Source organism: Podarcis pityusensis, assembly GCF_964106645.2.
Source record: "Podarcis pityusensis genome assembly, chromosome: 8".
NCBI lineage: Eukaryota > Metazoa > Chordata > Lepidosauria > Squamata > Lacertidae > Podarcis > Podarcis pityusensis.
Window position 1 is genome coordinate 35,304,285 of NC_138033.1, and position 25,165 is coordinate 35,329,449.

Genomic DNA, 25,165 nt, shown 5'->3' on the forward strand with positions numbered 1-25,165 from the left:
AGGCAGAACCAAAAAATTGCTTCAAATATGGCAGAAGTCCTAGGGGATTGGGGAGACAGCCCAGGAGGAAGACTTGCTAGATCCTAGAAGGAGATCCAAAAGGAAATCATGGACTGAGGGGTGGGGGCAAGAATAATCAACAGAGGGTGGAGGAGAGATGCAGTGAAGGTGAAAAGTCAGAACAGGCTTCCACAACCTGGTGCCCTCCAGATGTTTTGCACTGCAACTCCCAACAGCCCCATAGTTCAAGGAACCATGGCTTTGTGTTATGTGCGAGCCAGGCCATTGTCTCACTAGTGAGCTCGGTTGTGTTTTTTACTACACCAAAATAGAAGCATGGAAGAGGAGTATCCCAGGAAAAGGCGAGTAGGTCTTTCCTTGGGAATACCTAGCTTATGGCAGTCTTATTCTGGCCACCAGCTGCCACATCTGTGGAGGGGAACACCATGGAGAAAAGCCTATGGACTGCTGAAGCCAGGTGTGCATATGACAGACATGTGTGGCTTGTATTGAGAAAGAGTAAGGCACTGATTATCAAAACATTGATTGAAGCCATATCCTGGGAGACTTAGTGTATGGTTTGACTGAAGCTTTGGGTGGGGATCCCACACACAACTGGGAAAGAAATATCACACTCTCTCTCCTCCCCAGGAGAAAGCAAGGGGACAACATTGTCTACGTTCATATGAACCTCCTCTGGGCCATCTTCCTCCTCGACATGAGCTTCCTCATCGCAGTGCCTCTGGCCCCTATCGGTGGTGACGTAGCTTGCAAATCTGGCGCCATGTTTCTGCATTTTGGGGTGCTGGCCTGCCTGACCTGGATGGGTATCGAGGGCTACAGCCTGTACCTCCTTGTGATCAGAGTCTTCAATTCCAACATCAAGCACATGCTCCTTAAGCTTTGCCTGGTGGGCTGGGGTGAGTGGCCAGGGGTCGCTGGGAGTGGTGCAGGTCTCTTGTGGACATAGCCAAAGAAGTTTGTGACTAGGTCCATTAGGAAGCTGGGCTGCAAGAGAAGAAAACCGATAAGCAGAAAGAAAGCATCTGATGCAGTGGAGTGGCTCAGAGTGTGGCCAGATTGCTGGGAAGCCCCCAGTTCAAATCTGGCCTCTATCACAAAAGGAAGCTACTTTATGCCAAGTCAAACAGCTGGTCCATTTGGCTCAGCATTGTCTATGCTGACTGGGTGTGGGTCTCCAGGGGCTGGTATTCAGCTGAGTCCTACTCAGAGTAAACCCACTGAAATTAATGAACTGAAGGTAATGCTAGCCATTAACTTCAGTGGGTCTATTCTGAGCAGGACTAATGTTAAATGCCACTCAGGGTCTTCCATATCTCTACCTGGGGATGCCTTTCGGTATTGAACCTGATCCAGCCATTGGCCTAATCCAGCAGGACTCTTCTTAGGTCAATTGACAGGAAGTAGCTCTTTTTTTTTTTTTTTTTTTGCATAGGGGAATATTCAGAAGTGGTATCCTCTCCCTCTGCTTTGAACTGGAAACTTTTATCTATGGTAAAAAATAAATAAATTCAGGTATAGTGCCTGAAGTTGGGGTGGGAGTGACCTCATAGAGCAGGGATGGGGAGCCATTTTCAACCCCAGGGAACCCTTCCAGGGAACTTCCCAGGGAACCCATGTCAGTGGCAGATGGGGCTGGGGGCAAAAGTGGGCAGAGCCAGAAATGTGCATTTTGCCTTTCTGCAATCTGCTGGCTTCCACGCACAGCCCTCCCTTTCCTCCATTCAGTCTAGCAGAGTTGAAGGACACATCCCTGCCAGGCCAAGCCACTGTGGAAGGGTGTGGCTTGGGGAGAGTCTTGAGGGCCAGTTAAGAGAGGCTTCAAGGGCAACATTTGGCCCCCGAGAAGACTGAGGCTTCCCATACCTCTTCTCAAGCTTGGGGAGCAGCTGCTGCCCCTTTTCCTTGCTCCACCCCAAGATACATTTCTGAGTTGTGGGACATGGGAGGGCATTCTGTCTTTCCAACTCTGTTCCTGTTGACCACTCACAAAAAGAACATTTGGCCCCCTTCAGAACTCCTTGGGTCCAACAGGAGGGCAGAATCCATCCTCATTTTGGATCCACTCATTTTCCTGTCTGCTGTTCAGAGTGATTTCATTCTGCTGCTTGTGGTTGTGTTCCTTTTTTTGCTTTTTTACTGGTTTGAAATTTTTATCTAGCATAGTTCACTTTTGCCTGCTTTGGAGATTTTTGTACGTGACTTGCAAATACTTAGAAGTAAAATGCATGTGTGCATGGGGAGGCAGGGGGGTGGATGCAGGTGCCAAGGACCACCCAGGGAAGTGGGGTATAAACATTAATGCATATTGTCCTCTGCCTTGCAGGTCTTCCCCTATTCATTGTTCTGCTGATCTACGTGATCAACCAGTCGCATTATGGCCATTTCCCCATTAAAGTGTATGAATCCTCTGGGGAATATACCAATACAACAATGTAAGTGGCTTTTTTGTGGGGGGTGCAAGTCCTCTCACAGCCAAGTTGATTCAGGTAGCTGCATTCACAGTTTAGCCATAACATAGAAGTATAGAAGCCTTTTCCTGGTAGTGGGCAGGGCAGAGACAGGAGTGGGTTCTCTCTCTCTCTCTCTCTCTCTCTCTCTCCCTCCCTCCCTCCCTCTGTGCCACCCTGTTTCTCCACATTTCCAACCCCTGCGTGCTCTGCTCCTGATGGTTCCTCTGCAGACACAATGTGCATTCAGCCCATTTAAATTTAGTGCCGCTTGGGCCCGGGGTGGGATCCACCTATCAGATGTGGCCTGTGGAGGGTTGGCCACCATTTGATCTGGCCCCAGGTGGTTTTCCTACTCCTGCCATCCATGTTCCTGCTCCACACAGGTTTCACACCAGCAAGGTTCCAGCAAGCACCAGGCAGCTTTGTCCCTAAGGGGTGTCAGGTAGTTGGGCTGCCTGCAACTCTCTTCCCGGTGGCAGCACTGGGTGGGTGGGCGGGCGGAGAGGGTGTAAAATGGGCTTTCTTCTGCCTTGAGATGTTCAATTAACTTTGAAAGTCCCATAATGGATTGACAAAAGGATATCCTTTTGTTGTGTCCCTCACCCAAACGGATGTGCTACAGTCTGTCCCCAAAGTTTTCTGACAAACACACCTCACTCAAATTTTTGATTAGCCACCTTCCAAAATGCAAGCATGGGTGCCCCTATTTCAGTCATTTCTGATCTCAGAAGAAGGGGAAAAGAACATTCTAAAGTTCCTAAGCTTGTTTCTCTGGACTTGATTCTTCTGGTCGGCCACTGTGAGGTCAGGATGCTGGAGTACATGGGCCACTGGCCTGATCCAACAGGGATCTTTATATGTCCTTATGAACATGCTTTGGGACACTGTGCCACATCCCTCATGCCTGCTCCCTCCCTCTTCTTTTCCAGCTGCTGGATCACCAAAAAAGAGATCAACAACTTCCTGAATCTGGGCTTTCTAAGCCTGGTGCTCTTCTTCAACACCATCATGCTGGGCGCGATGGTGCAAGCGATCCTCAAGCTGCGATGTCAGTGGGGATATGCCGTGATGCTCCTGGGGCTCAGCTGTGTGCTGGGCATCCCTTGGGGGCTGGCCTTCTTCTCCTTCGCCTCTGGGACCTTTAAGCTGGTGTCTGTGTACCTTTTCACCATCATCAACTCACTCCAAGGTCAGTGGGTGGCAGCTGTTTCCTCCCTTCACTTATTTGGGTTGTCATTTTGTCACTGTTTCTTCTCTCCACTGGAATTTGGTCTATTAGGGTGAACAGGCCACTGCCCCACCAACCTTAGTCTCTACCTGGCTGCCGCCTTCATTTCAACCAGTCCAAGGGGTGGCTCTCCTTGTCGTTGGCTCTAGCGCCACCTACTGTTGACTCCCTCGCCTATACCAGTCCCAAAGGGGAACCAGCCGCCATCAGTGCTGGATTTACATAAAAGCTAAACAAGCTATAGCTTAGGGCCCCACTCTCTTGGCCCCCCCCCCAAAAAATTTCACAATATACTACTTCTTAATTGTATTTCAGTTCAACAGTTACTTTGATAAAATACATATTTTGTTAAGTGCAAATGGCTTTAGATACCTATGAGGTCCATAAATTACCATATGGCATACATTCACCACAAAAAACAGTGACAATTTGTTGTTGACAAAGGACAGATGGACATATAAAGGGCCCCATTACCTTCAGTAGCTTAGGGCCTCATCAAACCTAAATCCGGCCCTGGCTGCCATTGAAATCACCTTCTTCGGCTTGCAGTTTGTTTATTACCAGGGCAGCATCTTCAGAATCAGCCCAAGGGCCAAACTACATGTGACATTAGTCAATAGGGCTGTGGGTTTTGTTTTGGTTTTTTGACATGGGGCAGGGAGACAGATCCTAATATGGAGGCTTAGGGTTTTTAGCCCTTTTCCTCCCTTGCTACAGTACTGATGCAGATTGGGGCCTTCACACTTGCAGTTTGCACTGCAAAAAAGAAAAAAAGCCCCCCTCATTTCAGTGGGATCTTGTCTGACCACAAAATTGCAGGGGGTGGGTGGGTGGGTGTGTACAATCCAAAGCAACTCCACCAAAAGAAGCAGAGGGCTTCTTAAAGTCCCCTCTACCCTCCATGTTAGGGTTCACATTAGTAGGAGCAGAGGAAGCTGCCTCATTCTGAGCCCTAGAGCATTGCTGCAACCATCACAGCATCATCAGCACTGACTGGCAGAGGCTGCCCAGGTTTTCAGGCAGGGACTTATTCTCAGCCCTACCTGAAGATGCCATCAGCGATTGAACCTGGGACATTTTGCATGCAAAGCGGTCCTTTAGCCCACCTCTGCTCCACACTGACTGGCAGTGGCTCTTGGGGGCTCTCCAACACAGAGTCCTTCTCAACCCTACCTGGACCTTGTACCTGGGACCTTTTGCCCTCTGGTGGCTGGTCCATTGTGATGCATGGGGCTCCCTTGGAAGGTGGTGGACGATCCTTCCTTTGAGATTTTTAAGCAGAGGTTGGGTGTTGTTGAAGTTGTGATTCCTGCATTGCAGGGGGTTGGGCTAGATGACCCTTGGGGTCCCTCCCAACTTTATAGTTCTATGTTTCTAACCTTAGCTTTCCCCTCACTTGCCTGCACTCTTGCAACCAGTTGTCTCCACCTCTTGCTGGCCTCCCTGCCTCTCACTAAGCAGTCTCTAGGGACACCACCCACTGCTGCTTTTGCATGCAGAGTGTGGGCTCTGTTGCTGAGCTGTGTTCTTCCCTGGCACTGCCACAGGGGAGGTGCACACAGGAGGACAAGTCTTGGCATGCTCTCCAACTCCTCCTTTCATGTTTACTTCTCCTTCTTCTCTCCCCACAGGGTTCCTCATCTTCCTTTGGTACTTGGCAAAAACCCTCCAGTCCCGCAGGTCTTCCTCCTACTTCTACAGCACAAATTCCAGCAGCATCAAGCTACAGCCGAGCAGCACCAGCATATGACCCAGTGAGGAGTCACATTCTGCTTGGATGTCCTGCCTTGCCTCCTGTGGAACCAAAGGCCTCATCCCTACCTGCATCGGAAATCCAGGCTTTCAGGGATCACTTTGTCCTTGCACTGCTCATAGCTGAGTGGTTGGCGTACAGGCTATTTTAAAACCTGGAACCCTCCATGCCTATCTCTCCCCTATTTATCAGGGGTATCCTCACCTCTAACCTCCGTCTCCGTGGAAAGTGCTCATACCTGTTGAGCATGCGCAAGGGAACTGTTGCAAAGAGGAAACCACGTCCACAAATGGTTTAAATGCAGTATTTCGTTCTATATATATTTATGTAATTTTTTTAAAGGGGAACTCTTTTTTGACTCCTTTTCCTAACAAAAAAGGACTGCTCTCCTTTTCTGTCATCGGTTATGAGGCATGTCGGGGTATGTGATGGCAAAAAAAATTTGGATAGGTATTGAGCATGGATTAAAAAAGACCCTGCAGAAATACAATGGAAACAAGTTAGAAATTATTCTGTTGCCCAATCTCCGAGCACTGCAAAGTTCCAGGCACTTACCCAGGATTCATGTTTCCTTCACAATGGGCCTCAGTGGAGACTGTGGTGTCTTTGTGATATACGGTTTATTTACACACATCTATACAATCTGATCCCATGATGGAGGTGCTCACAGCATTAACATCCCAAAAGGATCTTGGATTCAAACAGACATCAAACATTGCTCTCTGCCCCTCTTCTGGTTTACATCACAGCCCCCAAACTCTACTCCAGACTCTGGCATTTGTCCTTCTCACTATCTGCAAGTTGAAGGAGGAGCCCTGCCTGTTTGTCGTCTCGCACAGAGCTTCAGTCTCTTAATCTGGAAGCCTCATCTAGAAACTAGCCTGGCATATATTTTAACACATGCTGGATCCAGGCATTAGAGGGGTCTGGTACCTCCGAACTCATAACAATACTATAATTTCCAGAAAGAAAGAAAAAAATCCTTTAAAACAACTTTAACTCTCACTAACAAAGCAGAAGCGGCCAAGTTCACTGCCGGACTTGCAAATAGGATCAAAGGACCTAGCAGAAGGCGGGGAAAACTGGAAGGAGTGAAAACAACCACTTTGGAAAAACAAATGCAAGAAGGCCACAGGACTGCTGAGTGGGCTGAATCTCTTTGGATTTTCCTGAGCATAGAGAAAGTCTAGATTTATGGAGGATAAAGTGTGGGACAAAAGTAGCTGAAGGAGAATGTTGCATGGACGAGGCGGAATTAAACGGATCACAAGGGGTGCAAAATCCACATTCTGCCGAGGTGTGGACAGACCCCGAACAGTCCTTTCTGTGTATATAAGAACAGCAGCCCTGTGGTGTGTCCAACCATACAGGCATTTTCATCCTGAAACAGTAGCTCTTTCTATCTCTTTTTTTAAACTGTAGTGTGGAAAGCTGATAAAACTCTTTTTGTAATTCAAAATGCATTTGTTAGAAATCCTTTGCGGCAGATGCTTTGCTTGACTTCACCTGGATCAAGTAACTCTTTCAAGGGTGGGGTCCCTCCGATGCATTCCGCCCTGGGGGCTGCTCTTTGAAAACACCAGCTGCTGCAGAACTAGCCCAGCAACACGCCCCCCCCCCCGTTTCCTTGCTGGCTGTGCCCCACCCAGAGCAAGTCCCAGCAGCACTCTCTCACCAGCTTGCAGGCTTCCTGTTCCCTTCTGGGCACAATTCAGAGAACAATAAAGCCATTTTCTTCGGGATCAGAAAGTACTGACCAAAAATAATCGTCGTTCCGTGCCATTTGGCAGGATAAAGGAGGAGAGGTGGGGAAAGCAGGCATCAACTTACGTCACAGGACTCCAGAATGATCACACTTGTTTTTAGTACCAAGATCACACAATATATTGGGGGGGGCACCCTTCATTTTTGCTTTCTCCCAGCCTTCCCTAACCAGATGCCCTCCAGTTGTTTTGAACTACAACTCCCATCAGCCCCAACAAGGGGCTGATGGGAGTTGTAGTCCAGAACAGCTGGAAGACACCTGATTGGAGAAGGCTGCTTTTATCAGAATATAATGTGGTAGCCCAGCAGGCTTTTCTATAAAAGTAGGCCATACATTTTGACATCTTCAGTGGGAGAGAACAGCTTCTCAACTAAGTCCCAGTACGTTTTTGAGCACAATTCAAAGTGTTGGTGCTGACCTTTAAAGCCCTAAATGGTCTCGGCCCAGTATACCTGAAGGAGCGTCTCCACCCCCATCATTCTGAGGTCTTCCTCCCAGGGTCTTCTGCTGGTTCCCTCCCTGCAAGAAGTGAGGTTACAGGGAACCAGGCAGAGGGCCTTCTCAGTAGATGTCAAGGAAATAAACTACTATCTGACTTTTAGAAAACATCTGAAAGCAGCCCTGTTTAGGGAAGTTTTTAGTGTTTGATCTTTTATCGTGTTTTTAATATTCTGTTGGGAGCCGCCCAGAGTGGCTGGGGAAACCCAGTCAGATGGGGGGGTATAAATAATAAATTATTATTATTATTACTAAGAAAATAGAATTGAATGTATTGGTAAGGGAGACTCCAGCATGAAACAGTTGACCATTATTTATATGCTGTTGGAAAATTAGACTTGTAGTGGCAAAGCAGAGTCTACAACCAAATTTATGCCACAAAAATGTAAGCACATAGCAAACCCAATAGGCGTCTTAGGGCAAGACTCATACAGCTGCCCTGCTAGACAGTTTTGTTTTTTAACATACAGAAATTATATTTATTGACCCATTTATAACTAGGGGCTGTGCCCCAGCTCGCACCACTTGCCAGCCCCCAGCCATTTCCCTCGCAGATTGACCCACTAGATCTTCCCACCACATTTCTGGAGCTACTTTTCCATTCTGCACCCCCATGCACTAGCCTCACCCCCCCTTTTGTGAAACTGCACCTTGCACACAAACCACCCCATGGTAAGTTGTATCTCCCTCCCCCCTTAGAATATTAGAATAGTAAGTTGGAAGGGAATCAGAGGGTCATCTAGTCCAACTCCCTGCAATGTACAAATCCTGCCCATAGCTGTCCCTGGGTGGGCTCCAAGCATCAACTTTCTGGTCAACAGTGACCCATTGCACCAGCAACCAAGCACCCTTTTCACCTTCTGCCCAATTTTGAAGGCACCACCTCTCCTGTTCTTTTGTCCATGCTTTCATCTTCAACCCCATTTCCATGCCTCCTACTCCTTTTTTTAGCCCTCTTCGAGCCCTCAATTCCCCCCCCCATTACTTTTCTCAACTCTTCCTTGCACACAGACCCTCCCCCTCATTCCCATGCTGCTTTTTCTCCAATTCCACAGCCCCTTTTTTCACGCTCACCAATTCCCCCATGCTGATACATGCTACTGTATCTTTAAGACAAATAGACTCAAGAGCAAGCTTGTCAGTTAGTGTGTTCAATTACAGAAGATTAAGTTCTGTTAGATGGCTGGTGTACACCTATGGATGCTTGGTTGTTAAAAAAAGAAAAGTATTAACAACTGTTTTGATTGTTTTTTGTGTGAAAAAAAATCAAACAAGTTGGTAAGGCACAGGGTATCTGAAAGGGGCCATTAGGGCCAGCAAACCATACAGGTCCATACAGTTGCATAATGGGTATTCAAAGTGTGTACGATGAATGATTCCTAAATAAGCAGGACCAGCCTGTTGTACGGCAGTGCAGAAGGCGAGAGGAGCTATTGCCCCTGTTAGCACCTTGTATGAGAGGCTGCTGAGACTCAATAAAGCTATCCACCTGGACGATTCCTTGACAAAAGTCTATTTTGTTGTGTCAGTTTCTCTGAAAGAACCAAAGACCATGATCACTAACCACCTAGTGTGAAAAGCGAGTTGTGTTTCCCGTGGTGTAAAAGAAAGAGTAGAAGTGATATGTGAGTTAATTGTGGCAGGTCTTGTGGGGAAATAGATAATGTAGCTAACTGAGGAGAACGTGGAAAATCCTGGTCCAAAATGATGGTACAACTGGACATAGCCACCAGCACATACTGTATGGTAGACAGCCCCAACCAAACAGCACCCCCAGCAGCAGTCTTTGGATTGGGAAGGCTCCCTGTGTCCTAGTTTAAGAAGCTTCAAGTGCCACCCTTGGCCCTCTTTCAGCACAGATTCCAGCAGGGGAGGAGCTCAAGCTCAATTCTCCGGCTGCCATGTTGCTCCAGGAGTCACACCTGTGCTCTAACCTTGCGTTGCTTCAGCACTGCACATGCATAGCAAATGATGGGGAGAAACTGGGCAACCTGATGGCTTCCCCCACCACCTGTATTTGCCCCGCTCCCCTTTCAGACGTTAATGGAGCAACGTACCAGGATCAAATGACAGGCTCCCATGCCGCTGTTATAGCGCATAAGCCAGGCTGCAACGTGCAAAGGTTGGGTGTGTTTGTGAGATCTGCTTCCACTTGCATTATAATACTGCAGGGCCTATGCAGCCCTTACTTGTTGGCTTACAACACCCGGCAGCCCCAGCCAGCGTCACCGATGGTCAGGAAGTCAGAGTCGTGGTCCCAACAACATATGGGGACCCAGGTTGATGCTAATTGGATGGAGGGTAGCATATACATGGATCAAATAAATACATACGATGGTAAAATCACAAAATACCTGGTAGTGGCTTATCTACATAGTGAACTGGCCAAAAGATGATGCTGATTGATTTAAACTATGCTGTCTCATTTAACCTTAAGGTAGGAATGTCTCATTACCTTTCACCGCAAGCCTGTTGGACAACCTCTCTTGCTATGTTGGCTAGAAGGCATCTGAGTCCCTGAAGCTCCCTTCTTGGCCCTGCAGCCTCCTGCCTCCCAGGAGATAGTCCCACAGTAGTATCTCAACCCAAAGAAGTTCTTTCACTGCTTGCTTTGTGTGTGAAATGGGACAGCAAAGCTGAGAACAAAACAGTTCCATCATACATCGTATCTCTCACCCCTAAATTGACTCCCAGAGTAAAGCAAACTAGTGAGTGAGACACCACATCTATCTGCAATTGTATTTATTTGGAATTCTGCTGCTGCCGCCATTTGTTTTTACAACTTGCTCATTTCTTCATGGCTTTTGCAACAGCAATCAAAATGATGACGACAGCAATACTTGCTGAAACCACGGCACCAGGGATCCACAGCTGCATTTCTGAGGGGAGGAAAGAGAGAGTCAGGCAGGTTAGTGTAACTGAGGATGGGGGCTGTGGCAAGAGAGAATGACCAAGACTGGGTGGGGATGATGGGAGATGGAGTCCAGCAGGGGCCCAAGGCCAAACACCAGTGGCCCAGATCAACCTTCCCCAAACTGGTGGTGCCTTCCAGATGTTCCAGACTACAACTCCCATCACCCCTGACCATTGACTGTGCCAGCTAGGACTGAGTGAAACTGTGGTCCAAAGTATCTGGAGGGCACCAGGTTGGGAAAGGCTGGTCTGGGCCATTCATGACCTGATCCAGGAAAATAGGTACATACTCCAGATGAGCTGTTGGTCTTCAGCATCCCGCACTTCCAGGTGTGATGAGGCCAGGAAACGGATGGGACCATAGGAGATGATCTTCTGGTAGTCATCAACCAGCTCCCTCTTGCTTCTTTGCTTGCTGGGACATTGCTGCAGTCAAAAGCAAGAGGGAAAAGGTGTGAATCTTACTCCACTGCTGAATGTGTACAAAGATGCATCATCTTATATAACACAGAATTATAGCCACATAATGAGCCATCTCTGCAAGCCCATCAACCTGCGGTTTTCAAAGATCATTTAAATAAATTAAAACAGATCTCCTCTTCCCTCCCAAGAGCCACAAGGAAGGATACAATACACAAGCATCTCATTTGATCTTTTGCAACAAGTCTTGGGAAAGGGAAGAGTCTAAAAAAATTGTTGTGCTGGATCAGCACATGGGCTACTGTAGTCCAACATTTCGGGTTCCAACAGTAGACAGATCAGCCAAGCTCTGCTCTGGGTCACTTTCACATGTTCAATCGTTAGTCTGTCCTGCCCTGTTTGTGCATTACTCTATTACAAATGACTGTGCAGATTTTTATTTTATTTTTTAAAAGGTTGAAAGAAAGACTATATACACATCACACATTTAAAGCACAAGACTTCCCTGCTGCAAGAATCCTGGGAGCTGTAGTTTGCCAAGGATGCTAAGAATTGTAGCTCTATGAGGGAGTAAATTACAGTTTCCGGGAATCTTGGGAGGGGTGGGTGCTTTAAATGTATGGCATACCTGCAGCCAAAGTACGTTTAAATGTTTATTAAATTATTAAATTATTATTTTTGTTTAATTGCCATTTTTTAGATTATTAGTCTCACAAAGCGGTTTACAAGTGCTAAGATATATCAAAAATTATTGTTAAAATTTACCTTCCGCCCCTAGAAACAGTTGTTTGTTGGGCTATTAATATCTTAAAATTGATTATTTTATTACTTGACTAGTGCATAAAACATAAGAAGATAAGAAGAGTCTGCTGGATCAAGCTAATGGCCCAAGAAGTTCCCTTTTCACAATAGCCAGCCAGATGCCCATTATGGGAAAGCCACAAGCAGAAGCTGCGCACAACATCACTCTCCACCTTTGCAACTTCCAGCAACTGGGATTCAGAAACATTACTGCCTCTGGCCATTGTAGTTAATAGCCACTGATAGCCTTCTCCTCTATGAATTTGCCAAGCCTCTTTTAAAGCCATCCAAGTTGGTGGCATTACTGCCTCATGCACGAGAGAGTGCCATATACTTTAACTTTGCAGTGTGTGAAGAAGTCCTTTATTTGTCTGGAATCTTTGAACATTCAGCTTCACTGGATGTCATCATCCCACTCCACCACCACCACCACCTCCCCGCCCTGCAACCTTGACCTTAGTATTTAGCTTTGTATGTGCACACATGCTCCTAAATCCAGTCCTTCTCAATCCAGGAGTTTAAATTCCCAGCCCTTTCTTTTCTCATCCTTCCTACCCTTCTACAAAATTGTTTGTTGTTCTTTAATAGTTAAGTAAAAGGTAAAAACAGAAAAAGTAAAGGACTTCCCACCGCAGGAGTACCTATTTATCTACATGCACTGGTGGCTTTCAAACTGCTAGGTTGGCAGGAGCTGGGACAGAGTAATGGGAGCTCATTCCATCATGCGGATTTGAACCGCCAACCTTCTGATCGGCAAGCCGAAGGGGCTCAGTGGTTTAGATCACAGCGCCACCCGTGTCCCTATTAGTTAAGTACAATACCCTTGTCCCCATCCATCAAGGGGCATTAGCTGTCTTCTTTTCTCTGAAGCAGTGGCTGAGTTTTATACCGTCGCCTCTCCATCCTTTCACAATATTTTGCTAAATTATATTTAAAAAATTGTATCTACTTTAGCATACACCTCTGCTGCATCAGTGGCACATCCTTGTAGCTGTTTGGTCACTACTGTACTGGGTATCAACAGCAGCTTCATAGCTTACAAATTTATTTTTAATTTCCCGTCACTGGTAAGCAAATATCTCACCTCTAGCAGCCTCACCCTTGCCAGTGGGTTTGCTCTGCTTCTACCCACTAAGCAAGTGCATTTCAGAATTTCCAACCACTCTATCTCACCTTTGCACCAGCAACCCCACCCTGACAATGGTTTGCTATACTTCTATATACAGCTGCAGCAGCAACCACCAACTAGTGGGTACAGTTCTATTTTTTACAACACTTCATCCTTAAGAGTTGCACCCTTATACGCACATATTTTTTGCTATACTTCTGGGCATTAGCTGCAGCCTAGTGGACAAATGTTTGTTTTTAATTCCCCAACAACTAGATCTCTCAAATTTAGTATGCCACCAGCAATTATTCCTTTATTATCAAAATTGTGGAGTCAGACCACTACCCCTGCAATGCAGGATTATTACTCACTTGCTATACTTTTATATACCGGGCATAGCAGCGGCCTAGCAGATTACACAGTTCTATTTTTAAATTACAGTGTCAAGTTTAGTACACCAGTAGCAATACCCTTATTCCAGTTTACAATCCTTTGTTTTGCTCTTCTACATTTCTTTGGTGTGATTGTACACACAAAAACACGCATACCCATCATTATAAAAGAGAGGCACTCATTATAAAACGATTTCACTGGTGGCGGGGGTGGGGAGCCTTCCATTGACTAAGGAAGATATTTTTTCAGCACAAGGATGAGGAAGGTCAATGGGATCCTGCTACCATCTGAGGATACATGTGAGCCCAGGAGCACCACAGTGGTGACCTACACCCTACAGAGATGCAGAAGAGTGGCCAATATCCTAAAGACACACAGAGAGAGGTTACCTTGGCGCAGGGCTCTTTGTTCTCCGGTACACAAAGGCGCACTTGGCAGTGCAGGTACACCTCCTGGAAGTTTTTGAACTGGAACATCTGAAAGCTAAACTTTGCCACAGTGCTGTTACCAACGGCATTGAGGAAAGTCAGTGTCTTGTCGTGCGGGCACCTGGAAGAGACCAAGCACAAGCTTAAATGCCCAGGCTCCCAACTTAACCCAGGCTGTAAGAATTCAGTCCTGGAACACAATTTTTTTTTAAAAAGAGTGCATTTGATAATGTGCAAAGTGCCTTTCACCCCACTGGTAACCACAGGCAGCTTTAGGAGCATCGTTGGTCATACCCTGCACTGGCAAGGCTCATTTGACAACGGTGAGAAACCGAGCCTCCAGTGTCATCGGCTCAGTCCAGTGGAACTCTCTGCCAATGGAGATTCAATAGGCGCTTTCTGTGCCAGCTTTTATTTTTATTTTTTATAAATGATTTTTATTGGTTTTACATATAATCACATTACATAACATCATATCCTCTTGTTTTATCTCTTTGGATCGACTGAGCCTAACGACTTCCCTCCCTCCCATCTGATGGTTTACAAAATTTAACTTTACATCTTTACATTTCGCTTCAATTCCTATCCTTGTTGTATCATTACCTAAAATATTATATTACTCATCCTGAATAGGTAGCAATTTCACCTTACAAATCCTCAGATAATTCTGTGCCAGCTTTTAAATGGCTGCCGGAAACATTCCCCCCCCCCACCAGGCCTATGCAGGCAGTTAAGAATACATCTTTCCCCAATAGTTAACTGATGCCTGCTTTTAATTTTTTTTTATTGTATGGTTTTATGTTTTCATTGCTGTAAACCATTTTGATATTCTTGTTTATGATATAGTGGTATGAAAATATATTTTTTATAAATAAATAATGGGGGGGGAGTTTACTTGTAAAGCCCGCAACTCACTTGCGGAGGCTTTGCAACCCACAGGTTGGGGAAAGCGGATATACAGGATCAAACCCCTCAACAAATGCCATGCCAGACTCTCACCCCTTCATGATCAGGAAGTGCTTTGTGCTGTCCAGTGGGTCACCTGTCGGAGTGCCCCAGCAGTCCTCCATGCCGAGGAAGAAGTACTTCGCCTGATCCTGCCCTTCTATTTTCACGAGGACGTAGAGCATGTCTGTTACGAGGAACGTCAGTTGTGACTTGGGATAGGCACGCACATAGCTGGCGTTTTCATACAGCTGCATGTTGACTCTGAAGTCCCCTTCCTTGACCGTAAACTGGACAATCCTAGGAAAAGAGGCAGCCACACACAAACCCCGCCAGAATCAGTCAGGGATTCACATGGACAAACCTAACCCACCTGCCCATGCTTATCCGCTCTCCCACAATCACCACCTTTCCCCACCCAATTCTGGAGTCCCAGGACAAGATACAAGGAAGTTAAATAAGTATATCTAATAGCAAGCTCAGGTGATGAATGCCAGAAGAATCAAAGACAAAATGAGAAGAGGGAGATTCCAGCATGCCTAGGGAGAACCCATTTTCAGAAGTACCAAATCAGACTATTGGTCCATCTAATTGGCCCACTTCCAGACCGGATTGTCACAATAATCTCCATGTGGGGCTGCCCTTGAAGACTGCTTGGAAACTTCAACTAGTCCAAAATTCAGTGGCCAGATTACAACTGGGGATACATTTAGATCTCATATAATCTGGTACACTGGTTTCCAGGCCCAATTCAACATTGGTGTTTAAAGCCCTAAACAACTCAGGTCCCAGATACCTGAAAGACCCCCTCCTTCCCTATAGACCCCCTCAGGCATTAAGATCCAATTCACTTCCAGCAGGGTTTAAAATATCCTCAATTCACAGCATTTTAGTATGATTTTCTAATATACATGTATGGAATTGTGTCTCATATACACATTGTTTTCGAAAACATTTTCTCATTATGTATTTTTGTTTCATATTTTCACTTTCCATTTCTACGCACACTTTACCCTAGTGCATGCGCTTTTGTACACATTACTCGGCTGGAGAACTGCATTGCAAAATTCAGAGAAGTGTGAATTTTGGGGGACGGTTGTGCTTTGGTTTGCGTCTTGCTTCAGGAAGTGAAAATTAGATGGGTTTGCCTTTAAACTGAACCAAAGTTCTCCCCCACCCCCCTTGGCCAGCCCTGCAGCACATGCCACAGTGGAGCAAGGATGGGGAAGCAGGCCAAAGGCTGTGGCCATCAGAGGGAAGCCCCTGGGCCAGAGTCACAACAACAACAACCACCTACTTGTCCACAGGCTTGAGTCCGTAGCCCAGGCCAACCACCTGCTTGGAGGCATAGATGCAGGAGAAGTGCAAGCGGATCTGGACGCTCCTGGTGATGATACTCTGGTCGTTGTCACTGCCAGACTCAATCACATTGGTGTAGGACACATGAGTCTCATTGATCTGAAAATGGACCAGAAACTGGATTAGGGGGTTCAAAACCACATGTGGATAAAGAGGACAACAATATAAAATCTTGCCACAGTACTTCATGCATTGGTTACTTCAAGATTGAATTTCTGTAATGTAATGGATGGGAGGAGGAAGAGGAAAACGAACACGAAGAAGAAGAGAAGGAGGAGGAAGACTATCAATGGCAGTGAGCATGTCTATATTTTTTTTGTGACATTGCTCCAGATTTGTATATGAAATAAAAATAAGTAGTTGCACACTTGTGTGGATCTTCTTCTTTACGAACTGCTCCAGAGCACTTACATTAGTGGTGGAGCCACAGGTGGTGTGGTTCTCCCCGGTCAGCTTTGCACCAAAGTAACTGACTCCGTCTTGCCATTGCTCGGAGACCAGGCAGGCACGGCTACTCAGGTGGAGAGAGGCCAGGGGGATCTTCAGCATTTCAAATGCTTCCTTCCTCACCAGCATCCTCATGAACTCTTCCATGCATTCCAGTTTCACCACAATTTCTGGGGGAGAAAATCCATCAATTAGAGCAAGTGGGGAACCTCCCTACCTCTGAGGCGTGCATGCAGTGGTGGATGGGTGCTTGTGGGTGCATGCCAGTGGGCGTGGCCAGCGCTGGAGATAGGAGGGGCCATTAAGACCCCATCCACACTGTACATTTAAACCAGTATCATACCACTTTAATTCTAATGGCTTCCCCCAGAGAATCAGGAGAACTGCAGTTGTTCGGAGCTAAAATTCTCAGAGTGGTTTAACGGTAAATTCCTTTTTGCAGGGAACTACAGTGGTACCTCGGGTTAAGAACTTAATTCGTTCCGGAGGTCCGTTCTTAACCTGAAGCACCACTTTAGCTAATGGGGCCTCCTGCTGCCACTGCACCGCTGGAGCACGATTTCTGTTCTCATCTTGAAGCAAAGTTCTTAACCTGAGGTACTATTTCTGGGTTAGCGGAATCTGTATCCTGAAGCGTATGTAACCTGAAGCGTATGTAACCCGAGGTACCACTGTATGGGAATTGTACCTCTCTGAGGGGAATATGGCATCTCCTAACACCTCTCAGCACCCTGAACAAACAACAATTCCCAGAATTCTTTGGGTGAAAGTGGTTCAAAGTGGTTCAAAGTGATATGAAACCATGGTGTGCTTTAATTTTATAGTGCAAATGGGGCCTAAAACACACACACACACACACACACACACACACACACAGTTTTTTCAGGTTGCTAGGGTGGGCGGTTAAGCACTTCAAACAATTCCAATGCAGCCCAAATTTGCTGTCCTATTACAGCTCTGGCCCCGCCCACTACTGGCATGTGGCCCCACAGAAGGCTGGTCTTAAGTGACCATGGCCCTCAGGCTGAAAAAGGTTCCCCACCTCTGCTTCAGAAATACCCCGGAATCCTTCGTAATGTAAAATATGATTTGGCAGATCCTTCAGGAGTTTTTTTGGCAAAGTGCTGTGAAAGGAAGGAACTTTGAAAGCCTACCTCAGAAGGCAGTGGACTCTCCTTCACTGGAGCTTTTAAACAGAGGTTGGGTGGCCATCTGTCAGGGATTCTCTAGTTGCAATTTTCGCGTTGCAGGGGCTTGGACTAGATTGCCTTCGGGACCCTTTCCAACTCTACCATTCTATAATTGGGACCAACCACACCCAGAGATGCAAGGGGGATGGGGAGAGAAAGAAACACACTTCCCCACAGCACAGCAGACCTGTGTTACCTTTACAGCGCAAGCCAGTGAACCCTGGCTTACAAGAGCAGCTGGCATTGTTCCCAACTGCAGTGCAGTCTCCCTGGTTCCAGCATGGGTTTGGGAAGCAAGGCTCTCCCAGATTCCTCCGAGGACGTGGGGCAGCTTCTCCTCTTGCACTGGGAAGCTCCGTCAGATGACCTACAGCAGAGGAAAGCCGTCATTCTGTTGGCCAGTGGAGGGGTGGGAGGTCAGGTAACCTACTTTGCAGAGGACAGTCCTCAGTTGGACGGGCTGCCCTGTCCCCAGTCTGGTCCTGAATGGGGTAACTGTGCAAAGGACCAGGTGCGAAGGACCAGGTGCGCAGACTGGGAGTAATTTTGGACTCATAGCTGTCCATGGAGGCACAGGTCAATTCTGTGTCCAGGGCAGCTGTCTGCCAGCTCCATGTGGTATGCAGGCTGACAGGGCCGTCTTAAGCATATCCGGCACTGTGGTTCAAAGATCTCTCAGGATCCCCCTTTCCCAGAGTTGTCGACCTTTCCCCAAGCCTCTGTGGGGATCACTCTCCTCCCACGGAGGCTTGGGAAGGAAGCTGCATGCCTGCCAGCCATATAGTTGGTGGGGCGCAGCTTCCATCCTAAGCCTCTGCAGGGATCGCTCACCTCCCGCGGAGGCTTGGGGGGCAAGCTGCATGCCCACCAGCCATATGGTTGATGGGCCACAGTTGGCAAACTGTAAACTCAGTTTTCAATGACACATCTGTGGCCATCTTATCTATTGCCCTATTGACATTCCAGCAGCCTCTTTGTTTTCCAGGAAGGCCATCAGGAAACTTACTGTGATAAGTTGTCTCAGTAGCAGGCAGGAGGAGGACCAGAACTAGGAGCAACAAGCACTTCATGGCCATTTCTAAGGGGCAAAGAGAAAGAGAGAGAGACCTTGGAGTCATAGGCGATATTGCGAATATGTCAACCCAGTGTGCAGTGACCATGGGGGGAAAAAAAGCAAATTCCATGCTAGAAATCATTAGAAAATGAATTGAAAATAAAACTGCCAGTTTCATACTGCCATTATGCAAGTATATGGTGCGACTGCATTTGGAATATTTTGTGCAGTTCTGGACGTCTCACCTCAAAATGGATATTGTGTAGTTGTGAAAGGTTTAGAAGGCAGCCCTGTTTAGGGAAGTTTTTAATGTTTGAAGTTTTATTCTGTTTTTAGTGTTCTGTCGGGAGCCGCCCAGAGTGGCTGGGGCGTAGCAAGGGGGGTGCGGTAGAGTGTCCCACTGAGGGGGGTGACAAAATGGTGGACAGCACTCACCGCGGGGCCTGCAGTGCTCCTGAGCCACATGTCTCTCCTGAGAGTGACACGGTGGCTTGGGCACCCACAGGCTCCGCACTGCCCCAAACGGTCCACCTGCCACCTCACCCTCAGCGGTAGGGCGGCTGAGTGGGAAGAGGCAGGCAGACTCCTCAGAGGCCCCTCTGTGCCCCTGTGGGCGGCTGGCCCAGTCCCTGGGTGCAGGGCAGGCGCGCCACCCCAAGTGCCTGATCGGCTTGCTCCGCCACTGCCCAGAGTGGCTAGGAAAACCCAGCCAGATGGGCGGGCTTTAAATAATAAAATGATGATGGTGATGATGATGATGATGATGATGATGATGATATAATGAAAAGGGCAAACCAAATGGACAACTCCCCTGTGAAAAAAGACTGCAATATATGGGACTTTTTAGTTTAAAGGTGAGGAAGCGGCAACATTATAGAAGGGTATAAAATTATGCATAGCATTGAGAAAGTGGACAGAGAAATATTTATCTCCCTCTCTTATAGCACTGGAACTCAGGTACACCGACGAAGCTGATTGTTGGAAGATTCAGGACAGATAATAGATTCGGATAATAGATTGTTGGAAGATTCAGGACAGACTTGTTCATGCAGTGCAGAGTTAAACCCTGGAATGCTACACCTTGATGGGGCTTGTTGCATTTTTAAGGTTGGTTGTTCTCATGCTGAACAGGTGTGAGCAGAAGGATTTAAGAAACCCTTGGCTAATTTTAAAGTCAGCCAATGACCAGGGATGATGATTGCAGTCCAACAAGGTCTGGGGAACTGAAGTTGAAGATGGAAGGGCTGTTCAGTGTGGTAGAAAGTCTGGTTTAAAAATAAGGAATCCTAAGGAGGAAAGTATGGATGGAGGGGTGTCTTGAAATAGCCAACCAGCTGTGAGCAACAGGACCCGAGCAGGTACTCAGGTCAAGAGTCTTCCCCTCTATGGTTAGATATATGCATTTCTATTTAAAATATAGTAAATATTTCTAAATTTGAAAACATTATGGAATTCTATGTCCCCTTTTGTCCCCATTTCTGATGACACCTCTCCTGGTTTGGCAATGTGTGTGTGCCCCCCCCCCAAATCTACCCACCAACAAACTGCAGCAGCTTGTTGTAGCAATTGTGATGTGCAGTGCTAGGTGCTGTATGATTTCAGCGGCACTTTATTGATGCTTCTATTTCTCATACATTGCATTTTATTGCATTCAGTATAACACAATATATAAGGAATAAAGGAGACACATTAAAATACTATTAAAAAATGAATATGCTATGGATGTGCCATCTTCCATCTTCAACCACAAATCCAAAGACACCATGCAGATAACCTGAACGAAGCTAAGGGAAGACAGTTTGGGAACCCCTGGGAAATATTAATGGGTGGGGAGTGGGAAGCAATGAAAGAGCTCTCCAATACTGAGGGGCTGTAGAGTTGGAGAAAGTGCCACACAGGTACCAGAAAACCAAAATGGCATTGAGGGATGGATGGGAGACTGTCTTAAGGGTAGCAAGAAAGAATTGTAGTAAATAATACAATAGGGTTATCCACAGAACTGGTTCTACAATTATTATTTTTAAAAATAAATGATTAACCAAGCAGTTAAAACTTCCACAGTCTCCTTCATATTATAAAGGGGGAAACAGACTGTTTTGCCTAGCAGTGAATAGAACCTTTACCCAATTGTTTGCAAAATTAGCAACTTCAGAGAACTTGAGGTTCAAGCTTAGATAGGATTGCCAACTTTTTTTTTTGCAGGTAAGATACCTATGCCTTTAAGAGCTGCATCTCACAGGCAGATGTTGGGTGGATCTAACTTTCTCAACTAAAATGTGTTTCAGGCACCTGTTAAGGCATAGGATCCCTGACAGGAAAAAAAATTGCAAGCAGACATGGGAACAATTATATTCTACATTTAGAATGTCAGTTTCCAAAGTTGTATCACACCAGCATAGTTTGGGGGGAAAGCAAAACAAATTAGCTATCAGTATCACCATTTAAACACCAGCATCACAAAGACATTTCCCAAGCCTTTTGACTGCTCATTGCTTGGGAATACATATTAGGGTTGTCATATGTCTGGAATTTCCTAGACATAGCCAGAATATGGCTGTCAGAAGCAGTGCCCAGGTGGAACTCGCTAAAATGTCTGGGAAAATCCAGACGTATGGCAACCCATGTCAGAAGTCAACAACTTTGTCCCCCACAAAAAAACACACACACAAAAACCCCTCAACAAACTCACATTTTGAAATACAGCAACTCTCATATATATTTATATAACATTGCCTTCTAACCTTGCAGCTTGAGAGAAAAGAAAAGAGAATTGGGACTCTTTTCTGAAGGGAGCACTTGAAGACAGAGATAGGATACTGCCAAAACTAGTTAGAGCTCTGTGCATTCGGCCTAAAATGACAAAACAATGATAATACAACGCATTCCTTTCCAAAGCTTTTAAGGGTACAAGCCATTGCACACTTACTTGGAAGTAGGCCCCTTTGGCTAGAGATGGATAAAGGATACCAGGCTGCATCCACAACTTCGCTGCTCAGTCTCTTACTCGCTTTAGCCAGCTTCTTGCAACCTTGCAGCTCCTCCTCAGCTGCCACACAGACCTCCCTTTCACCCACCCAGCTCCTTATATTATCTCTCAGCAGCTGACCCTCTTCCTATCCCACCATGGGTTCCCTAGTGATTGTTTTTGTGCCGTTTCAAGGACTTCTCATTGCAGCTGCCAACAGAAAGTTTCATCTTCCTGCTTTTAATTTCAGGTCTCCATCAACCGTCACCCAAGGTCCAAAACAACTGTCCGGTTTTGCTCTTTATGTTATTTTATTATTTTCTGCTACACATTTAGAGAATTATTGGTATCCTCCCTCTCCTCAACTGTGCTTTGAGAAAAGTGCTTTCTTCGTGTGGGGGGGTGTTCCAGATGTTCCTCATAACGATCATCGAATGGAAACATTGCAGGTGTTTAACTACATCTCTGCTTTTATATCTAAAGGGCACAAGCAGACACAGATAAGATTTCTGCATGAGTTTTCCTCCCCAAAGCAGTCAGAAAAATCTCACGCTTGTACTGAACTGGGGGAAGAGGCAAGAGAAAGGTTCCTTATGAAACTGATTCCAAGAGCAGCAGTTGCCCATTATCTTTATTAAGACCAACTGGAAATCTCAAAACAGTTAGTTACCTTTCATTCTGCACACCTGTGGTCCCCAGTAAATGGTATTCAGTAGCAGATGAGGCTGGTGGAAGTTCCACAGGGCTGTGGTTCAGTAGTAGAGCACATGACCATTGGGAGAAGCGCAGAAAGAAGATTTGCCATGGTATATCCAGGGGCGCAGGAAGAGGGCAGTGGGGGCAGACGGCCCCAGGTGTCAGCCGGGCTGTGTGTGACAAAATGCCGCCTAGGTGAATCGCTGCTGTGCCAATCGCCGCCCCCCAGTGTATCGCCACCACGCCGATCTGCCCCCTGGGCGGATTGCTGCGGTGCCCCTGTGCGTGAATTGCTGCAGTACCCCCATGGGCAGATCGCCCTGCCCCTGGTGCTCCGGGTGCCGGAACAGCAAGCTACACCCCTGGGTGTATCTGTAGCAGCAAAATCAGATGCCTTCATCTGCCCCAGCTGCAGCAAAACATCTCTCTCCTGCATTGGTCTCTACAGTCACAGCAGGCGCTGCAACTGTCCAACTGCTTGACCTCACCCGCAAAGGCACACTCCTCCATTGTCTCCCAAGACAGATGGATGCCAACCATTCCATGTTTTGCATGTAGCAAGACCCAGGTACAACCCCTGATTCCCTGGCACCTCCAGATAGACATGAGAACATCTCCTGCCTGATATCCTGGTATTCAGTGCTAGTCCTACTACTCAGAGTAGTTCCATTGAGATCAATGGACATGACTAACTTGGGTTCATTAATTTCAGTGGGTCTACTTTGAGTCGAATACCACCCACACTCTTCAGCTTCATCGTGGCTTCCGTTTTCTAATTGAATGAAGACTGGTTTGAGGGGAAGCAAATAAAACTGGAGTGTTTCTCAAGAAGCTGGAGGATACCAGTGGACTGTGGCTAACATCACTGGTACTCGGCTTCAAATACCAGAGGTGGGAGCTAGGGGTGGGGAAGAAGTTCGGCTCACATTTAAAGCCTAATTTATCAAATTCACACTTTCCAAAATAATGAGAAAACGAAACACAGCAAAATTCACACTTATCTAAATTTTGTTATGCTGTTCTCCAACCAAATAGTATTTACAAAAATGCATAAGATATACATAAAATGAATATATTAATGAAAACACAAAAATGCACATTATTAGGAGGAATTGCTTGCCAAACAAATATGCTTAATAGGAGAAATTTGCACTAAAATGCTGAAGAAGTTTCACAAGGAAGCTAGAATAAGTGGTAATGTGTGCACAGTCCAGCTTCCCACAATACTGCAACTGGCTTCTGCATGTTCCTTGGGAAAAGGTGCCATCTTGTCTTGCACCTCAGGCAGCAAAATATACTGAGCTGGCCCTGCTCCTGCTTGACTCTTAATGATAATTAACACCACTTGAAATAATAGCAGCAGCTTTCCATTGAAAAGCACCCAGTACAGATTATGTGACCGGCAGAAATTCAATTTATAAGGTATCAGGATCAAGAGTGTTACAGTTTTGTAGGAGCAAGGAGTGTTTAGAGTAGCTGGTTTGCATTGATCATGTTTGTATCTGTGAAATGAACTTGTAACTTTTCTTCAGGAAACAATAAAAGTTATTAACCAGAAAAAAAAATGAAAATCAAACCAATATCACTTTTCCCCACGAGTGCATCTCTGTTTTGGGCATGCTGTATTTATTCATTTATTTAACAAAGTTTGCTTGATGGAAAGAAAACCTCAAAGCTGTTTACAGAAATATGAAAGAAGACATTATTTTTTAAAATATATATATAGAGAGAGAGAGAGAGAGAGTTTTACAAAACATATTTAAATTCAAACAAAACATCCGCCTCATCATTTAGGATTCCCAGAATCCTTTGACTCCCCTCCACCCTTCCATGGTTACCATTATCAATCTTCCCCCCCACCCAACTGCTTCCCTTATTTTCTTTTTCTTCTTTTTTAAGAAAAACAATCCATTTTTACCAGTTTTTCGTACATTACAAGCATTACTCAAATCCTGCCAAAGTTTTTTGCTGTTTACAGTGTTCTCTTAAATACATTATAAATTTTTCCCATTCCTTCTTAAAATTATTCTCTTCCTGATTTCTGATTTTCCCAGTCAATTTCGCCATTTTGGCATAGTCCATCATCTTCATCAGCCATTTATCTCTCATCAGAACTTTGTCTTCTTTCCATGTCTGGGCCAGTAGTATCTGTGCTGCTGTCGTTGCGTACATCAATAAAAACAGGTATTTAAAATATGGGAAAGTTGATGAAAAACAACAGTAGCTAAAAAGAGATTAAACACCTGTTATATTCTGCATGTCTGGATAGGCTGGCCTAAAGAAAAATGTTTTAGGTGCTGAAAGGGATAAGGTGAAGATGCCTGCCTGCAGGGAGTTCCTAGAGCTGGAATTGTGGGATGAAGTGGCCGGGGGAGGGGGCTTCAATGTAACCAAAAAGCCCCACTGCCTGACTTTCCCCAGTTGTAGCTTAATCTTAAAAATAAAAACGCAGCTAAGGGAACCATCAGGCCCCCCAATAAATTACGCACTGGGACAGCTGCACCAGCTGGGTTTCTGCCTGTTAGGTTTTGCATTCTTCCAGAACTGAAAAACATGGTTCCCACCGGAAGCTAAATTGTTGGGGTGGCATTGCCCGTCGCAAATGTGCTCTTTCTTTGCAAACTTGGGAAGAGAAGACAACTCAGACCTCGTTTGTGGACGAGGAAATGGACACATACGACTACAACTCCCAGAAGCCTCAGCTTCCCAGGAGGTGGTTGCCATGGAG

The 25,165-nt window shown here is 46.0% G+C and overlaps 2 protein-coding genes across 9 annotated transcripts in view; one reads left to right on the forward strand and one right to left on the reverse strand.

The window, feature by feature from the left end:
• ADGRG1 (adhesion G protein-coupled receptor G1) overlaps positions 1 to 9,228 on the forward strand; it is a 40,096-nt gene extending 30,868 nt beyond the window's left edge. For all 7 annotated transcript variants that reach the window (XM_081017019.1, XM_081017014.1, XM_081017017.1 and 4 more), the window contains 4 exons: positions 652 to 920; positions 2,348 to 2,456; positions 3,404 to 3,663; positions 5,334 to 9,228. In XM_081017019.1, the coding sequence (XP_080873145.1) occupies positions 652 to 920; positions 2,348 to 2,456; positions 3,404 to 3,663; positions 5,334 to 5,452 (757 nt within the window). In that variant the 3' untranslated portion in view covers positions 5,453 to 9,228. The remainder of the gene's footprint in view (positions 1 to 651; positions 921 to 2,347; positions 2,457 to 3,403; positions 3,664 to 5,333) is intronic.
• Positions 9,229 to 10,443: 1,215 nt separating this feature from the next.
• Positions 10,444 to 25,165, reverse strand: LOC308483307 (uromodulin-like). 2 transcript variants are annotated; one of them, XM_081017043.1, is made up of 9 exons: positions 24,927 to 25,165; positions 18,729 to 18,800; positions 17,919 to 18,089; positions 16,497 to 16,702; positions 16,024 to 16,184; positions 14,781 to 15,026; positions 13,743 to 13,902; positions 10,922 to 11,057; positions 10,444 to 10,597 (listed from the first exon to the last, which is right to left on the reverse strand). In XM_081017043.1, the coding sequence occupies exons 1-9, from the start codon at positions 25,159 to 25,161 to the stop codon at positions 10,506 to 10,508; spliced, it is 1,479 nt and encodes a 492-aa protein (XP_080873169.1). In that variant the 5' UTR covers positions 25,162 to 25,165; the 3' UTR covers positions 10,444 to 10,505. The 2 variants fall into 2 exon arrangements, with proteins under 2 accessions (XP_080873169.1, XP_080873170.1); XM_081017044.1 differs by lacking the exon at positions 24,927 to 25,165 and adding an exon at positions 21,703 to 22,108.

Bases quoted from the DNA above. Each gene is read 5' to 3' on its own strand.
- LOC308483307 (XM_081017043.1), bottom strand. From the start codon at position 25,161: ATGGCAACCACCTCCTGGGAAGCTGAGGCTTCTGGGAGTTGTAGTCGT. The intron at 18,801-24,926 runs GTGCGTAATTTA...TTTGCCCCTTAG, and splicing joins CAGCTGGTGCAGCTGTCCCA to AAATGGCCATGAAGTGCTTG. The intron at 18,090-18,728 runs GTAAGTTTCCTG...CCTCTGCTGTAG, and splicing joins TACTGAGACAACTTATCACA to GTCATCTGACGGAGCTTCCC.